Below are 16,599 nucleotides of genomic sequence, written 5' to 3' on the forward strand. Positions count from 1 at the left end.
CTATTGCAAGCGGAGTGGGTTGCCAACCATTGTATGTTTCTGTGGGTTGGATGCCTTCCTTCGACGAACCATCGGCCGTGGAAGCCCTAGAATTTAATTCGAAGGCCAAGCCACACAGACATAGGCAGGACCTTGCTACCGATGGGGGAACCATACATACATACATACAAAGATGTAAGACGAATTCATATCGAATTTTTTGGAGGATTTTAAGTTTTTTCCTCACGCAGGATTATCGGTATGTTCCAGAATAAGAAAAAACCTTACACTACGCAATGGCACGTTTCTTTTTCAATGCATGGTGGTAATACTTGTTTGTTTCGCAATTTATTTTCATTTTTTTTTTGTTGCTTCAAATCGAATACAATGTAAGGATGCCAAAATGATAGACAAAATCGATTAGTTTGTGTTACATTTTAATGTGTTTTGGTTGCAATAAACTGGATTCTATACTTGGGTATAGTTTTGTTTGACGTATGATTGTATGTTTTATTTTAATATAATTTTTGATATTACCTTCAATAATTTAATAATACCATCATACCAAAAAGGTTTTATGATTTTTTTTTTGTATTTCCATGAATTGCCCAAGATGAAAAACCCGTTTAAATCAGCCGATGAAAGTATCACCTAAGGTGACGAAAAGGGGACAAGGTTACATAGTAACAGTTCAAGTTCGATGTTCGGATGAAAGGGTGGTTTTTGTTGTTGTTGAAAAAGTTAAAAATTATAGAATGCCGTTGTTCTCTTATGTGCTATTGGCTGAGTGGGGTTTGTATTTGTCCTACAGATTCGGTAAATTCATCCCTGTTACTTGGCTGACCGCTTCACCATTTAGTAAAGAGTGATTGATTAAGATCTGTGCTGTAGCTTCAAATTCGAGTTACAAAATGTTTTGTGAGATTCTTGTTCCTGTCTTTTAAGTAGTCCCAAGTTTTACAGATCCAATGAAAGTTTAATGTTTCGTTGATAGAGTTACAAATTGTGTGCTGGTTTGGCGCCTATTTTGCTTCAGTTACTATTTGTGTGTTTTTCAGAACTTTGATCCACATTCTTCTACTGAAGGAAAAAAATGTTTAGGTCTAGAGAAAAACATCTAAAATACCAATAATTGAAGTATGTACCATCAACGATCTTTCTGTTCATGTTTGTTTCCTAACTTGTAGTTTACTTTTATGTGAGCATTACTGTTTAGATTTCTGTCTCATAAAACCAGCTTCGCTTTTCTCTATGTTTGGCAAATTCAAAGGGAGTTTAACGTTATTTGTTTGTATACATTTGGCATGATTTGTTTTGTTTTCCTTCAAGTAAAACCCGATCCAAAATCAGTTCATTTTTTCCGAAATTAAACCTGATCAAATATGTCTAAATATGAAACGCCCAAACACCTTTGTGCTAGCGATGAAACGAAAAGCAAAATTTAACTGACCACTTATTTTTAACCGATCACGCGGACACACGCACATTGACTGTTGGTTGATTCTTCGACCATTTATGGGAGTAAAAGACGATATTAGTAAAAATAGTTCGGAAAGATCGAAAACGAAAAGCTCTTTACATTTACATTGCACCAAACTTCCGTTTCGACTATCTATTCAAGACAAAGTTCGTCAGGGTTTACGTTTTTCTTTGTGTGGATGGACGTTTTGTAGAAAAAAGAGTACGGCCAGGATTGTTTCAGTTTAATTTTACAAGTGTATAGTTTAGTACGTATTATAGTTAAGTTTGTTTAGTTAGTTTAAGCATTGAGAGCGATCTTGATCTTTGTTTCTAGTTAGTGGTTTGTTTTAGTTCACGGGACATCGAATTGACAGACATCCCGTTTGATGTTTGAGGCACTTTGAAGTTTTAGTAAAATTCAGCAATACATGTTTATTAGAATAAATGTTTTTTGAAACTTAGTTTCACATAAATTTACGTAAGTTGCGATGGAAATAAACGAAGGTTTTTTATACACACTACAGAATAATTCCTACAATAATGCTAAGAATGCTAAGTGAGCTTCTAGTAAATTTTAGTTTTACGGCGAAATACAAAAGGAATGTTATGTTTATTTGAAACTTGATTGGAATATTGAATTTTAGTTAATAAATAAGGTACATACCTACTTCTGCTATTTTGAAAATTGCAAAAGGCTTCAAAAAAGTTTGAGAATGTTAACAAAGGGTAAGGTGGTTAACAGAACACCATCAATGTCAAAAAAAAAAATGGAGAATCCATTATGAAAGTCTACAATTCGACTTGAATGTAGTTCGTCAAAAAAAATTAGAAGACAATCTCTAATGCATTCCACACTTTAATTATGAAAGCAAATATTGGTTCGAATACAGATAATTTTTTTATAACTGTTCAACTGAAAGTTGGTTTATTTTCTTCATAATTATCCAAAGAAATGAGTATTTAATTCATAAACATTTTCAACTTCAGATTCAATCGATTTTATGTAGGTTAAAAAAAAACTTAAGTTTTACAATCCGAAATTATATGTTGATCGCCAGTATTAGAATAATTTTTATTTTAAAATGGAACAAAATATTTGAAACAAATTTAATAACATGATACAGCTAAATATGCCAAATATTTACATCAATGATGTAACTGAAAAAAAACAAAATTCAAATTATTCTTTCGTCCTAAAAAAAACCTATTCATGTCATTCAATGATCAGATCCATAAAAGCGGTTCGTTTAGTCTAAAAAGCGATAACAATTAGATTGTTTAGTCAGTTTAGATTCTTAAAAAGAGATAATAAAAACAAATTATAAACATAACATAGATTTAAAACAACTAAAGACTGCTCCTCGGTTCTTCCCTAACATTGGGAAGGGACTTTGTTAAAGCGAAAGTGGAATGAGTCACTGGTAAAATATGCCCCTAATATTACGACAAAAAGCATTTTATCCATCAATGTCCACCGAGTAAGAAACGATACAGATCTAATAAGTTTGGCTCCGATCCGAAAGAGATTCCGTTTAGTTAAGACGGGTGAAAGTAGGAGTGCTGATTGGCAATTAAGTAATTTTATCATTAGAGCGCGCATTTGTACACCTATCTTCGTCCTATCAATTCCTTCGATTAGTGTCTTGGATTGTGTCGTGCACTCACTCTGGTGGGTGCACCAATTGTGTTGTTCCACAACCAACAATTTGACCTTTTCTACTGTACAAAGACTGTTATGCTAACAACTGAGCCGAATTGCTACCCAAAATGGAAAGATTAGCTTTGCTACTGCGTAACTTTTGAGCTATTATAATCATACCTTTACAGTTTGAATGAATAATTTTCGAAAACCGTCAACGATACAATTTATCATCCAGTTTCGCTGTTATCAGAGTAGATACGTGCTAATAACCGTAATTCGAATGTGTATGTTTTTTGTGGATGGTTCTGAAGGACAATATTTCCTTTGGATTCTCACTCTGTGGTTTGTCATTCAGCACATTTCTTACCTATATAGATATTCTATTGTATGTCCTAGCAAAACGGTTGTCCCTAGGCCTTGATCAGTCGACAAAGCCGCCCGCGAACCCACTTGACGGCTTTGCCACGAAAATCGTTCATTTTAGGCGAAAGCTGATTGCTGTTGTTACTGTTGTTGCTGCCACTGCCGGTGAGTCCGACAGCATCTCCTGTTGCTGCTGCTGCGGTGCTACTACTATAACTATTGGCACCGGTTACGACTACGGATGGCGTTTCAGGTCATGGCATCCCGCCTCCCATCAGCGTAGAGGAACCCCAACGTGCGTCATCGGATTCGTGCGTCAGATATCGCAAACCAACCTGAGCTTCCAGTATACGCAGATCGTTCCAGGTTTGCAAATCTTGCAGCCAACAGTGTAGCAAACTCTTATCAACCGTAAAACGCTTCCGCTGCTTGACCTGCAGCAAATTGTTGATGAGATCGATCGCTGTTCGAAATTAAACTAATGAGTTTCTGTTTTGTTCTTAAAAAGATTTTTAAATTACCATCGGAGGAAATTTCTTTCCACGGGTTCGGGGGGTACATGAAGGCAGCATTCTGAATCTGATCGTTGATATCTTCGTCCTCGTTGAAGGGAAACGTTCCACTTAAACTGACGTAGATGATAACTCCCACGCTCCACATATCCAGCGAGCGATTGTATCCTTTGTTCCGTAGAACTTCAGGAGCTGTGGAGTAAATGATAAAATTATAAAAAAAAGTGTAAACGACGTAACCAATTACACTGAGACTCACCCAGATAGGCCGGCGTTCCTACCACAGATCTGCGGAATGACTTTTCCCCAATGATCCGGGCGAATCCAAAATCGCACAGCTTCACTTGCGGAAATTCGTTGTCCGACGATAGCAGCACGTTTTCTGGTTTCAGATCACAGTGAACGATATTGCGGCTATGCAGATACTTCAAAGCTACCAGAATCTGTAATCAGAAGTAAAAATATGTGTTTCGGTAAATATACCTTATGCTGCTGAAAATTTGCTAACCTGAGTAATCAGGAACTTCGTAACTCTTTCGTTTAGTCGCCCGTTTTGATGTGACAAAATCATTTCCAGCATGTCCCCCTTCAACTTTTCCATTACCACAAAAATACGCTCCGGCGTTTCGAACATGCGCTCCAAATTGACGACCCCGGCGTGACACAAATTTTGCAGAATAGCAACTTCGTTCTTCAGCTGTGCCTCCTGTTTGGTGGGAAAGCGCAGCTTATCGATTACCTTAATGGCCACCGCCCGGTGTGTCTTCCGATGAATGCCACCGTAAACGATTCCAAACTGTCCGGAGCCAAGCACTTCATCGGGGAAAATTTGGTAGAGTTGACTCATGTCGGTGACCTTTTCCTCCGGCTCACTGCTAACAGACTCGGTGCGACTACTGGTGACCGGCATCAGCGCTTGTTTGATGGCAGTTTCCCAGCTTTTGGCCAGGTATGCGCCTATTCCACTGTCCGGCGGCGGAAGCGCGAGCATAGGATCGCCTAAGGAATGTAGAAAAGGTGAATAAAATAAGTCAATTGAAAACGAGAGTAAAAAATTACCTTCTTTGAGATTATACAACGGGTCCTGCCCGACAAAGTAATCCACGTTGGCTGTCCGTATCTCGAAGCAATGCAGCACTTCATTTTGCAAATTTCTAGCGGGGTCTACAGTGAGAATTTCGTTCAAAGGTATCTCTCGATAATACTTGCTTCCCTGATCCGAAACAAACAACGTGATGGCTTTGGAATCCAGCCGCCAGTAATGTCGTTTGACTGATTTGTCCTTGTTGGTAAAATGTACCAACCAACCTTCCTTGACGGCTCGGCCATCGCGTCTCTTAGTGTGTTTTACAGATTGCACAATTCTCATGAGCGGAATATTTGCACTAGGTGACGATGAAGAATCACTCGATTGTCGAGACTGTTCGCAGATCACAGCTAAACGATCACTGCACTCTGCTACATCTTCTTCGTGTAGCGGCGTGATCATTCCGTTAATTTTAACCGGAGGTCCAGCATCCATCAACAGATTCATATTCCGATTCTGACTACTGCTGCTATTGTTATTACTCGAACTTCCAGCTCCGCATACGTTATCGTCCACATCACTTTCGTCCCCACCATCCTCTTTGTAGGTCATTTCTCGATCATTCCCACCAGTTCGGTCATCGTGCGGATCTACCGGCTGAGTGTTTTCTCCCGTACAATCTTTCGGTACTAGCTCCACACATTTTTTGTGCGCATTGTAATGACAATCCCGACACTGGACACCCTGTTTAAACAGTCCTTTGAGCAGCTTCTTACAGTACTGGCAAACCGTCGGACGAGTGTAGGTATGGATAGAGAAGCTGTGAGGTATTTTGATGCTGCCAACGGTACTGCAGCCTCGACTGCCCAGCGATGGGGATCGGTTCTGGCGGATGCTCCCGGGCGCCGTTTGTTGAGCAGTAAGCTTGATTGGTTAAGGTTTGAAATATTTCAGTTGAACTCTACATAAGTGAATGAACTAAAGAAAATGAAACTTCACAAAACTAACGCTTCAAATCAAGTTACCAAATGTACCATTATACCAAAGTAAGAAGTATTCAATGGGTCTTATTATACAAGTCACATAACGCGACTCGCTATATTTTACTTCAAGGTTGCTGAATCAAGGAAACCCTCCAGGAAAGACTAGTTAGTTCAAATAAGCTATGAAAATTGACAAATTACGTCACGTGACTCGCAGATTAAACCAATATCGAACAACTGTTTTTCCTTGGATGGAGAAGATGTGCAGATGTTTTCCGTTCGACCTATCGACTTTTGGAATCAACCTGGGAATGTTTTAGAATCAAGCTTTATTGAGTTTACAATGCTTTGAAAACACAAAAAAATACGTAAATAAAACTGTCCCAATCTAATAAATAAGCGAGTAGAGCGCTTTAATTCACGTTATGATTTTTCAAAAAATAATTGCTAAGGGGGTTGAAAATAACTAAGAGTCAACTAGATATTATCCCGAAAATAATAGCAATAAAAATGGGGCACACACTTCCAAACGAAATTCCGATAAAGGACTTTACGGTACAAATAAAATAAACAAAAAACAATTAAAATAATAAGGAATCTTTTATTTCAGCAAATTAAATACAATTTCAACGATAACTAAAAATACTGTTAAAATAATAAAGGTAATTCAGTAAATGTTACCACATTTTGTCTTTTATCAGAATTCCATTAATCCGGAAATAAATGCCCCATCACCAAAATGAAATCTTAAATATTCCCTAAATGTGTAAGTACTGATAAAATAAGTAAAAGTTTATACTATAATACTAAAAGTTACGTTTCACTGGACGGAATGTGTTCTGAATACCCTAGCGGTTAAAAGGTAAAGCATCTCGCGCTAAATTACCCCATTAATTCTTGATCTCGTTCATCAATTGCTGCATCTTTCTTACCAGCAGTGAACCGGATCCAGTTGTGCTGCTTTGATCGTCTGAGATGAGGGATGTGTTGGAACCACCGGATGGGCTTCGCGGTGGGGGCGGATGCAGGGACGAAGATGTCCGCCTTTTGCCGTTGTTGCTGTTCAGTACACCGGTGTGCTCCACCCGGCTGCAATTATTTGGCACTTTAACGACACAGCGTTTGTGATAGTTTTGACCACATCCGTCACACTTCAGTCCCTGGCGAACCAGACCGAACAGCATCTCCCCACAGAAGTCACAAAATGTGGGTGCCTTGTAGGAATGCACGGCCAGGGCATGCGGCCGCACTAATGGTATATCTTCTGAACCCGGGGCGTTAATTGCTGGAAGAAGCAGAGTGTCTTTATATGTTAGTGTGTTGCGAGAGCTCAATGACAACTTTAAATTGATACTTACGGTTGGCTGTGAGAACGATTTCCACCAATGTTTCATCATTAATTTCGGAGGCTGAATTGACCATTTGTAGGACGTTGGGTGAGGTGTAGTCATGGCGGAATAAAAGTAGGCGATCTGATAGACGGTTTAGGCCGTTTTCTGGTATCTGTTGAGCGAAACATAAAAAAGCATTAGATAGAATAATTTCAAGATTTAACCCTACTTACCTTAGAGTTGATAAAATCACAGGCTAAATCCTTGAGCGTTTTCAGGGTCAGTGACTGGCTAGACACAGTTACGATATCCCGCAGGTTTCCGAACTGGAAGATAAACGTGATTTCTGGTCCGGCCATGTTTTGTGCTTCTGTGTGAGAATTCAAAACTCACGATTAATAGCCACCGCCAGCTGGTGACCGACTGGTTGTTGGCTGATATTGCGTGGGATGTTCAGATTAGTCTTGTACTGGAAAGATTCAAGAGAAAAAGAAAGAAATTATTTTAAAAAAATAATCAATCTGAATTGCGAAGCGAAATTTATATTGATAACGTATGTATACACTAGCTACAGCTATACGGCAGGATTCACACCAAGCTTGCGTGTTAGCAGTTTTTACCATGAATCATTAAAAAAAAACTGTACCCATGGAACAGCATCCCTGCCATGTGATAAGAGCAATGGACTGACGAGTAACTTGTAAAGAACTTTGTACCCTGTTGCATGTTTGCGTCTGGTGGTCATGCTAGTATGGCACTGCCAAATGTTCCTTAACATTACCGATGTTATCATCACGTGGTGATTTGAACCCTACACACCTTCACGTTGTTTTTTGTTTTCTTCGTTCAGCAACTACCCAACTGGCCGACTCATAATAAAACATCTACAGGCTACCGTCGCATTGAGTTATCAACGGCCTCATTGTTTTACGAATTTTCTTTATTTTTTAAAATGTCTAAGAGCGAGGCTTTTCTTTGTATTTATACAGCTGACCCGATGTACTTTGCTACACCTACTAAAAATAAATAAAATTTGCAAAAACTATTTTTATTTTTTTTGTAAGTAAATAAACATCTATTTTAAAATAAGAACTGCAGCTGGAGATTATTATTATTATAATTTATTAGAGACCTTTTAACCACCCGGGTCATTCGGGTCTGTTTCTTATTGCGCAGCTGGAGATGATTTCATCTTATTTAGTATAACTTGATCTTTTAATTCGTTTTTCAAGAGTGGCTCACAAACTTTCATTAAAACATTGTTGTTATCTAAAAAACGTAACATGCCACTTGGCAAGATTTATTTGATATGTTTTCGAGTTATGCCAAATTGTTCGTACCTAAAAACCCTCTATTTTGTAGATAAGCTCTTTAGTTGGGCAAAAAAAATTGTAAAGGAGCTTCCTTTTATGTTCCTTCCAATCTTCCCAAGGAAGAAGGGAGCGTTCTAGTTGTGAAAAATTTAACAGAAGTCCCTCTCCCTCTCTCTATCTCCACGAAAGGGATACCGAAGATTCGGGGAAACATTTATCATACCCTCATACATGCGAAATTTGTATTCATTTGCTCGATTTGTTCTCCAGTTATACAACAATTTGTATGGAAGCCTTCCTCCGCCTCTTCTATTTCCCCATTGGAAGGGAGAAGGGGTTCCAAATAATCATGAAAACATGTATCATTCCCAAATATCCTCCCATGCCAAATTTGGTTCCATTTGTTCGATTTGTTCTCCAATTATGCACAAAATTGTAAGGAAAACCCCCTCCCCTCTTTCTATCTTCCTATCAGAGGAGGGATGGGTGCCAAATACTCATTTAACTATTTCTCGTACCCTAATACCATCGCATACAAAATATGGTTCCATTTGCTTGATTAGTTTTTGAGTTATGTAAAAAATTGTAAGAGAGATCCCCTTTCCCCTTCCTATCTCCTTACTGGAAAAAGGAAGGGATCTCAAGTAATTATAGAAATATTTCTCGTACCCAAATACCCTCCAACACCAAATTTGGTACCATTTGTTGAACTGGCATCCCTTTCTTGTCAACAACTACCAACTTAACAACAACGAAACTCCATCATTAAAGTTTTTCCGCTCACGTGAACAATACTCGTGTTTTTATCGTTCAATAAAATAACGCAAAACTTCCGGGTTTAAGTTATTTTATTCTTAAATCAGCCCAAGACCATTTGCTTGATCGGTTCTTGAGTTATGAAAACATTTGTCTTTTGTTTGGGAGGCCCCCTCCCCCTTCCTGTGAGAAAGAGAGGGATCTCAAACCATAATAGAATGTTTATTTTTTTCAAGGAATTTACCACATCGTGGCATTCTTCCCTAAATCCATAATAGAAACCTTTCCCGGTTTCCAATATCCCCACCTATACCTTCCCGGTATAGACAGACAGATAGACAGACAGACGGACAGACAAACAGAAATCCATTTTTATATTTTACATAGATGGATTGCGTCTTAGTACTCAATAAGGATACATTTTCGTTCACACTTGGTCGCAATTCGACCAGACCGAACTGAACGCCAATTTGAAAAAAAATGAGTTATCTATTGCAACGGATGCGAAACATGATAAACTACCTATCCAATGAAAATCAGAACATTTTTACTATTTTTACTGATTTTATTAGAAAATTTCAATGTTGCAGACAGTGGAAATGGCAAAAATGCGTTGCGCCAAAGTGAACTGAGAGCCAGCTTTGAGGTGAAGATGAAAAGCATGTTTTGGTCATGAAACTGATTTTGTGCGAAATAAGCTTATGTGTGTTGGTTTTTTTCTTTTCAAAACGGTTCTTCGGTTTATCAGGAACTAATATCTAATAAATTAAATGGTAAGAAACGTTCCCGTAGCTAAAAACTGCATGTTGCGGATTGTTAACATTTATAAAAATCTCGTTCAGCCAGACTGAACCGAATCCCTTGAATTTTGTTTTCCAATTTACTTAAGGGAATGTTAGGATTTTTGACATTTAACGATAAAAGATGCTTTATTTTATTGCTTACTGTCGTTCAGAACGCAACCGGTAAGTTAAAATCACACATATTCCGCTTTTCAAAAGTGCGAAATTTGTATGGCTCGGTTCACTCTGGCTCAACGAAAAAATACATTTTTCAAGCATCAGCCATACTCGTTGGGTGCTGCTTGTAAACCGCCTATAAGTAGGCTCCTACGTTTAGAACAAATTGCCCAGTCAAATGATAGTGCATGACAATTTTTCAAACATTTTTGTTCGACCAGAGTGAACTGGGTGCAAACATAATGCTATTAAAGTTCAGTTTTCTGCTTGATGTGTAATCAGAAATCGACCGGTATAACCTCGATGGCTTTATAAGAGTCTAAATGTGATGGTAAAATGATTAAATAAGATATCTGATGAAATGGTATCAATTGGTAGGGCTGTGAACTTCGAACTCGTTTTTCTCGAAATCAAATTTATGGCGTTCAGTTCGGTCTGGTCGAATCGCGACCACTTATTATTCGCCTGTTAAAAATTGCTTCACTCTTGTTGACCAAAACCAAAGACGAAATTGTTTTACTCTTGTTGAGCCAAAGACGAAATGGTCGAAAAAAGATGACGTTTTTGAACTAAGAGATCGTCAGTATCCCGGTTCAAATAGTGAAATTTCACAATTTTTTTTTCGTTTTTTTGCACATTTTGTGAAAAGTGTTTGTTCTTCTAAGTTGATGCTTCTTGATGAAGAGATATAATAATCAAGTTTGCAGCATAAACATTGAAATTAGAAATTTGAATGTTATTCACAAATCACTAATATGTACTTCCACAGCCAGAACTTATGACTGAGTCCCAAAGAACAATAAAATTTCACTCTCCCAGCGGGAACTGGTGAGACGGTTACATAGAAGCGGTTCGATACCAACCTGTATAGTGTATACATATCTCAGGTGGCGATGGAAATCCCGTTCTTAGTGTTAGTAAAAGTTTTTTTTGTAAACATTGTAATCATGAAAACTCGTGACGTCAGTTGCATTTTCAAACAAACAACCATCATCGAAAACTAAAGAAAAAATTATTGCCAACTGCTATTTACGATTCTCGCCTAGGATACATAAACATCCTGGCAAATGACGTAGGCTTTGTTTACCTTTTTACTTTTTGAATAACGAGTTCGAAGAATAGTGTGCGTGTTTGTTCTTCACCTTTCTTCGTACCTCGTTGGTTCGATACAACTTTCGGAAAATACTTTTTTATTTTTTAAATCAAACTACTGCAAAACAACGAACAATCACGAAGCTCTCTTTTAAACGCTGAGAAGCAAATCAACACACTTGCTCACAGCTAATTTCACGCAGCAATTGATCACAATCACAAGGTCTTTAATCCACTTCCGATTATCACATCTGGCTACTCGTCAGTTAAATTTTAAAACATTTCTCTTAAAACTACAAGTTGAAACCAGTGTTCCGAAAATCACTCATTTTCAGTGAATGTTTCTGATTGCACTTCGCAACTGAACGTACAGCGGACGGGTTTTGTAATTGATTGCTACTCTACCTATCCAATCATCGATCGTTCAATTCATCGCTAAAATACAGATCACCTCGCACGATGCTTGCTGTCAAAGCAGTGCAGCACCATCATCAAATTGGAATCTCACCAATGAGCGATGCATACGGCGAATCATGTTGGTCTTCGATCAGGAATGAATGGTTCAGGCAGTGAGTGAGTGATACATTATTCGCGAATGTTGAATTAATTATTTTTTAATTTTTATAACGTTTTTTAACATCAGTATGACCAAAATCAAATTGTAGTTGTGTTTGTGAGGGAAAGATGTTCACTTCCGCCGTGTTTTAAATTTTAACAAGTTCTCTTATTAAATTATCGCCCGATACGTTGAAATTAGTAAGAATCTATGGTGTCCCGCACAACTGTTTGATTTTTCTCGTCCTGCCAAAAAAAAATTTGAATTACAAATAAGTAACGCACATACTGAGTGAGCGACATTCAGAATGGATCAGTTTGTATCTCACTCATCTCCGATAGGCGATGTTTGCAAAACCGATGCTCCTGAATGATGCGACTCGGTTTACATTCTGAGTGGAGCGCTGATCGAGATTGCATACCAGCTAGGCGAAGCAGTTGCGAGAGGCGCTATCCCATTATACAATCAGAATGTTTTCAACAAGAAACGCATCCTGAGTGTTTGTTTTGATTGATTTTCGGAACACTGGTTGAAACAATCAAATTATTTAAAAAAACGGATTGAAAAAAACACGTGCGGTGCCATTGAGTCGACGTCTACCCAAATTTGCAATTTGAAAATTATTTTCTAAAAACGGACGGTCATATCCTGCTGGTGTGGAAGAATAAGTTTTTTAGGTGAATCACTAAAGCAATTCTAGCATACTGCGACCGAATAAATTATAAGCACTTATTTGTGGGCTGTTAAAAATTTTCCGTAGCCTTTTATAGTATAACGATAAGCTTTCTTTTTAAATGGTAAATAGGTAAAGTCCGGGAATTGGAATAAAAACAGCTCTGAGGGAGCTAAGGGCATAATGGTCACCTTAATGAGGACGCTTGTTCAATCATAGAAAACAGCTGTATTATGTGATTTACATCACTGTTTCGTGTTCAGATACTAAAGGAGTCTATTTGGTATCTGGGTGAAACTTGAAAAAGTATATAATAACGTTTAAAAATGCATTTTATTTTTTTTTGTCGAAAACTGGAAATCGGTTACTATAGGACCAGTATAAGCACTATTAATCGGGGCACGATTAGCGTTTTCTGCCGTAGAATCTAGAAGCGAATTCAACTCGATGATGTCACCTGAATTATAGAGCTACAGCTTGACTAGTTTCATCTGACGGACTAGAGGACTAAAGTTCGATTCCTGGTCGTGGCGATTTGTTTTTTCATTTACCTACAAGGTTCAAGGGAACGAGTCCGGCTGGAATTTCATCTTTCAACCATTTTCTTTCGATTCCTGTTACACACCTTGTTTCTTCGCGTTGTTGAGTTCCCAAGTAACAATAAGCACTAAAGCTTTGCATTTTCTTAGCTTTATACCAGCATACAAGTGCTAAATTACACTATATCAACACATCAAGTGCAATTCTCCATTATAACAGCCCTTCGAGTGCTATGCTACATCATATGAGAATTAAACCACTCTTTTAAAGTGCAACTAGCATTTTATCAGCTTTTCACAAAGGTTTTGAAATGCAGAATAACAAATGCTATTTTTTCTTAGCCTTCAATTGGCATCACACAAGCTTGCTTTAATGCTTTTTAACACTATGTAAGCACTACGGTGGCATTAGTCCAAAGCACATTAGCATTGATTGTTGCTGAATTAATGCAAATTGAGAGCACCGGTTGCTAGAAATTTGATTGGGTTATTTACGAGACAAGATTTTTCAGATTCATTTTAACGTGGAATGTAAATGGGCCTTAAGTTGTTAAACATGGGTAATTTTGTTTCAAATTGTATTCATATATTCATAATACCTGAACTCTATTATTGGGAATTCGTGGGGGTATTGGACAGGTCATCAAACGATCGGAAAACTAATATACAATGGATTGTAGGTTCAAGCCAGCCGGAAAATCTTGTCAAATTTGGAATCATGGTATTTAGGTACCTTTGCAGGACTCTTTAGGCGGCATCCATAAATTACGTAACGCAAAAAATGCACTTTTTTGACCCCCTCCCCCCCGTATGTCACAAACCGTAACGCTTCGACATACCCCCTATGAAAATTACGTAACGCTGATAATCACCCCCCTCCCCTCTTCTTCTCATATTTTAAAATACTGATTTTCGAAGATAAAAAAAAATTTAACAGAAACGTTCTTCAAAACGGTATAAATATCTATCCAAATCGCTTCAAAGTACTCATTGACGATAACTCTCTGATAAAATAAATTGATTGTCTTATAATAAGACTCTCATTACGAGTTGCTCTATGCTTGTTCACTGGTGATCTACCTTGTTTACTTTATTCTGTTTAAGGAGCATAACTTGTTATGCAAAATATACTACCCTTTGTAATATTAGTCGTAATAATCAAAATTGCTTTTTACGAATCGTTTGAGAAAAAATAATAAATCCGTCCTATGGAGAATTGAGTTCTTGTGGATAAATATACCTAACATTCGATTTTCCAACGGTTATTTTACGGATATTCAATACACATTTTAAGGAGTCTATGTCAGAATCATTAAAAAGGAAAGGTTACAAACCGGTTTGAATCATGATGAATCTTACAAATTTTTAGCTGATTTGGTATGTTTATAATTCTGCAAAAATTGCATGACATCAAAATAGCTGCGATACGGTAAACTGAAGTTTTTAAGGAAAAAACTCGTTACGTAACGATGAGCATACCTCCCCCCCCGCCCCTATGTCACAATTCGTAACGCTCGAGCTTACTCCCTCCCCCCCTAGGAGCGTTACGTTATTTATGGATGCCCCCTTATTTGTTTCGAACAGTTGGAAAGAAGTTAGATAAATCAAACCTGTCCCAAGCCAGTGGTAACGGCCCCTTGATAGTGCTGCAATTATTGTTGACGAGTTGAGCATGAACAATATTTGAATGAGCGATCGAGACTTGCCGATTTTTTCACCATTTGAAAAGGATTCTTGAATTTCTGTAATGACAGAATACTTATCTTAATGTCATCAAAGGCTTAGGGGATTTTTAAAAGGCCCACAAATCAACGCTAAGAATTTCTCTGGTCATACCGAGATTGCTATATACCCTAATCTCGTGCAGCAATGCCAATCCCCTTCAGATAGTGGAATGGATTGGAAATGATTTGGATGCCCTCCAGGAATACTTCAACTGCAATCTCCTCTCGTTGAACTTATCGAAAACCTCGTACATGCTATTCCATTCCGAACGTCGCTGCATACCACAGCTGCCGTCGATAAGTACAGGCAACACGATAATTGAACGCGTACGCGAGTTCAAATATTTAGGACTACATTTGGACGATACTTTAAGTTGGGCAGCCCACATCGGGCATCACAAAAGAACATTGGCTCCAGTCTGTGCGGCCATTTGGAAAATCTCTGCGTTTATTCCCACCCACTGGCTGAAAAAAGTGTACTTTGGATTGTTTCATTCGAGGTTGCAATATCTTGTATCACTATGGGGAAAAGCCTGCAAAAGTCGTCTAAGAGAGCTGCAGACTATGCAAAATAGAGCCCTTAAGGCTGTATTTAGATTGCCGTATTTATACCCGTCAGAACAGTTATATGATATGGTCAATTCAGTCCTTCCCATACGAGGTGCTCAGGAATTCCAAACCCTCGTGTTCACCCACAAACTTCTGACAAGCAGAGATACTCACCACAACATGCGCTTCGAAAGAATGACGTCACACCGCATGTCTAGAAATGCGAATCACCTCCGCCTATTCAGAGTGAAATCTGAGTTTGGGAAGAAGAAACCTAGCTACTTTGCAAGTAAACTGTACAATGATCTACTAGACATCCTAAAACAGTGTTCATCGCCCTCCCGCTTCAAATCTCAACTGTTATCAATCTGCAAACAAAACATCAATCGCTTTCTCCATTAGCATCCCTGCACCACATTGCTAAAAAAAATTTATATTTTACTTTCGCCCCTCCACCTAGCCACCACCGCCCAAACCCACCTCAACTAGCCGCAACCACCAACCACCAAAACGCCCCGCCACTCGCCACCCACCACCCGCCATCTGCCACCGCCAGAATGCTGCCAAATCTAAGCTAAACACAAGTGCAAACATGTTCAATATATAATTACAAAATTGTGAAATAGTGAACTAACAACCCTTCAGCATTCCTTCAAAGAGCGATAATTCGCTCACTGGAATGCTCTTACGTTCTGTGGAAACAATATTGTAAACGAATTGTTAAATTGTTTTGATAGGGTTTTGTGCCTGTTGGAGAAGAGGCTTGGAAAAGTTTAACTCCAGCGGGCTTTCCCTGTCCGAGGAAAAAATAAATAAATAAAAAAAAATAAAATAAATATAGCGATCGTTTTTTTTTCCTTTTTTTTTTTATTTGGATGGATTTTAACTTCTTAAAGTCATTCACCCCATAGCGATCGCTCGAATCCAAAAAAAAATTATTGTTCCACACCAGCATGACATAACCATCACTTATTTATTCAAAAATCACATTCAAAATACTAGCTTCAATGTTTATGATTTGAACTTGATTGTTATAATTCTTCATTAAGAAGTATCCGAAGAATTAGACCAACGACCACTTTTCACTAAATGTGCAGAAACTGCAGTCCCAACCCTCTTCTTACACCAAAAAGTTTTTGA

At 38.1% G+C, this 16,599-nt stretch overlaps 1 protein-coding gene across 2 annotated transcripts in view; it reads right to left on the reverse strand.

The window, feature by feature from the left end:
• Nucleotides 1-305: 305 nt before the first annotated feature.
• LOC129744476 (serine/threonine-protein kinase D1) overlaps nt 306-16,599 on the reverse strand; it is a 42,162-nt gene continuing 25,868 nt past the window's right edge. Inside the window, exons 3-10 of one of the 2 annotated variants that reach the window (XM_055737121.1) lie at nt 7,532-7,767; nt 7,326-7,470; nt 6,900-7,252; nt 5,017-5,908; nt 4,466-4,956; nt 4,217-4,400; nt 3,967-4,149; nt 306-3,908 (exon numbers count right to left, since the gene is read on the reverse strand). In XM_055737121.1, the coding sequence (XP_055593096.1) occupies nt 3,700-3,908; nt 3,967-4,149; nt 4,217-4,400; nt 4,466-4,956; nt 5,017-5,908; nt 6,900-7,252; nt 7,326-7,470; nt 7,532-7,657 (2,583 nt within the window). In that variant the 5' untranslated portion in view covers nt 7,658-7,767 and the 3' untranslated portion in view covers nt 306-3,699. Of the gene's footprint in view, nt 3,909-3,966; nt 4,150-4,216; nt 4,401-4,465; nt 4,957-5,016; nt 5,909-6,899; nt 7,271-7,325; nt 7,471-7,531; nt 7,768-16,599 lie in introns of both variants that reach the window. The other variant, XM_055737041.1, reaches the window with a different exon arrangement.

This window comes from Uranotaenia lowii, chromosome 1 (genome assembly GCF_029784155.1).
Source record: "Uranotaenia lowii strain MFRU-FL chromosome 1, ASM2978415v1, whole genome shotgun sequence".
Taxonomy (NCBI): Eukaryota; Metazoa; Arthropoda; class Insecta; order Diptera; family Culicidae; genus Uranotaenia; species Uranotaenia lowii.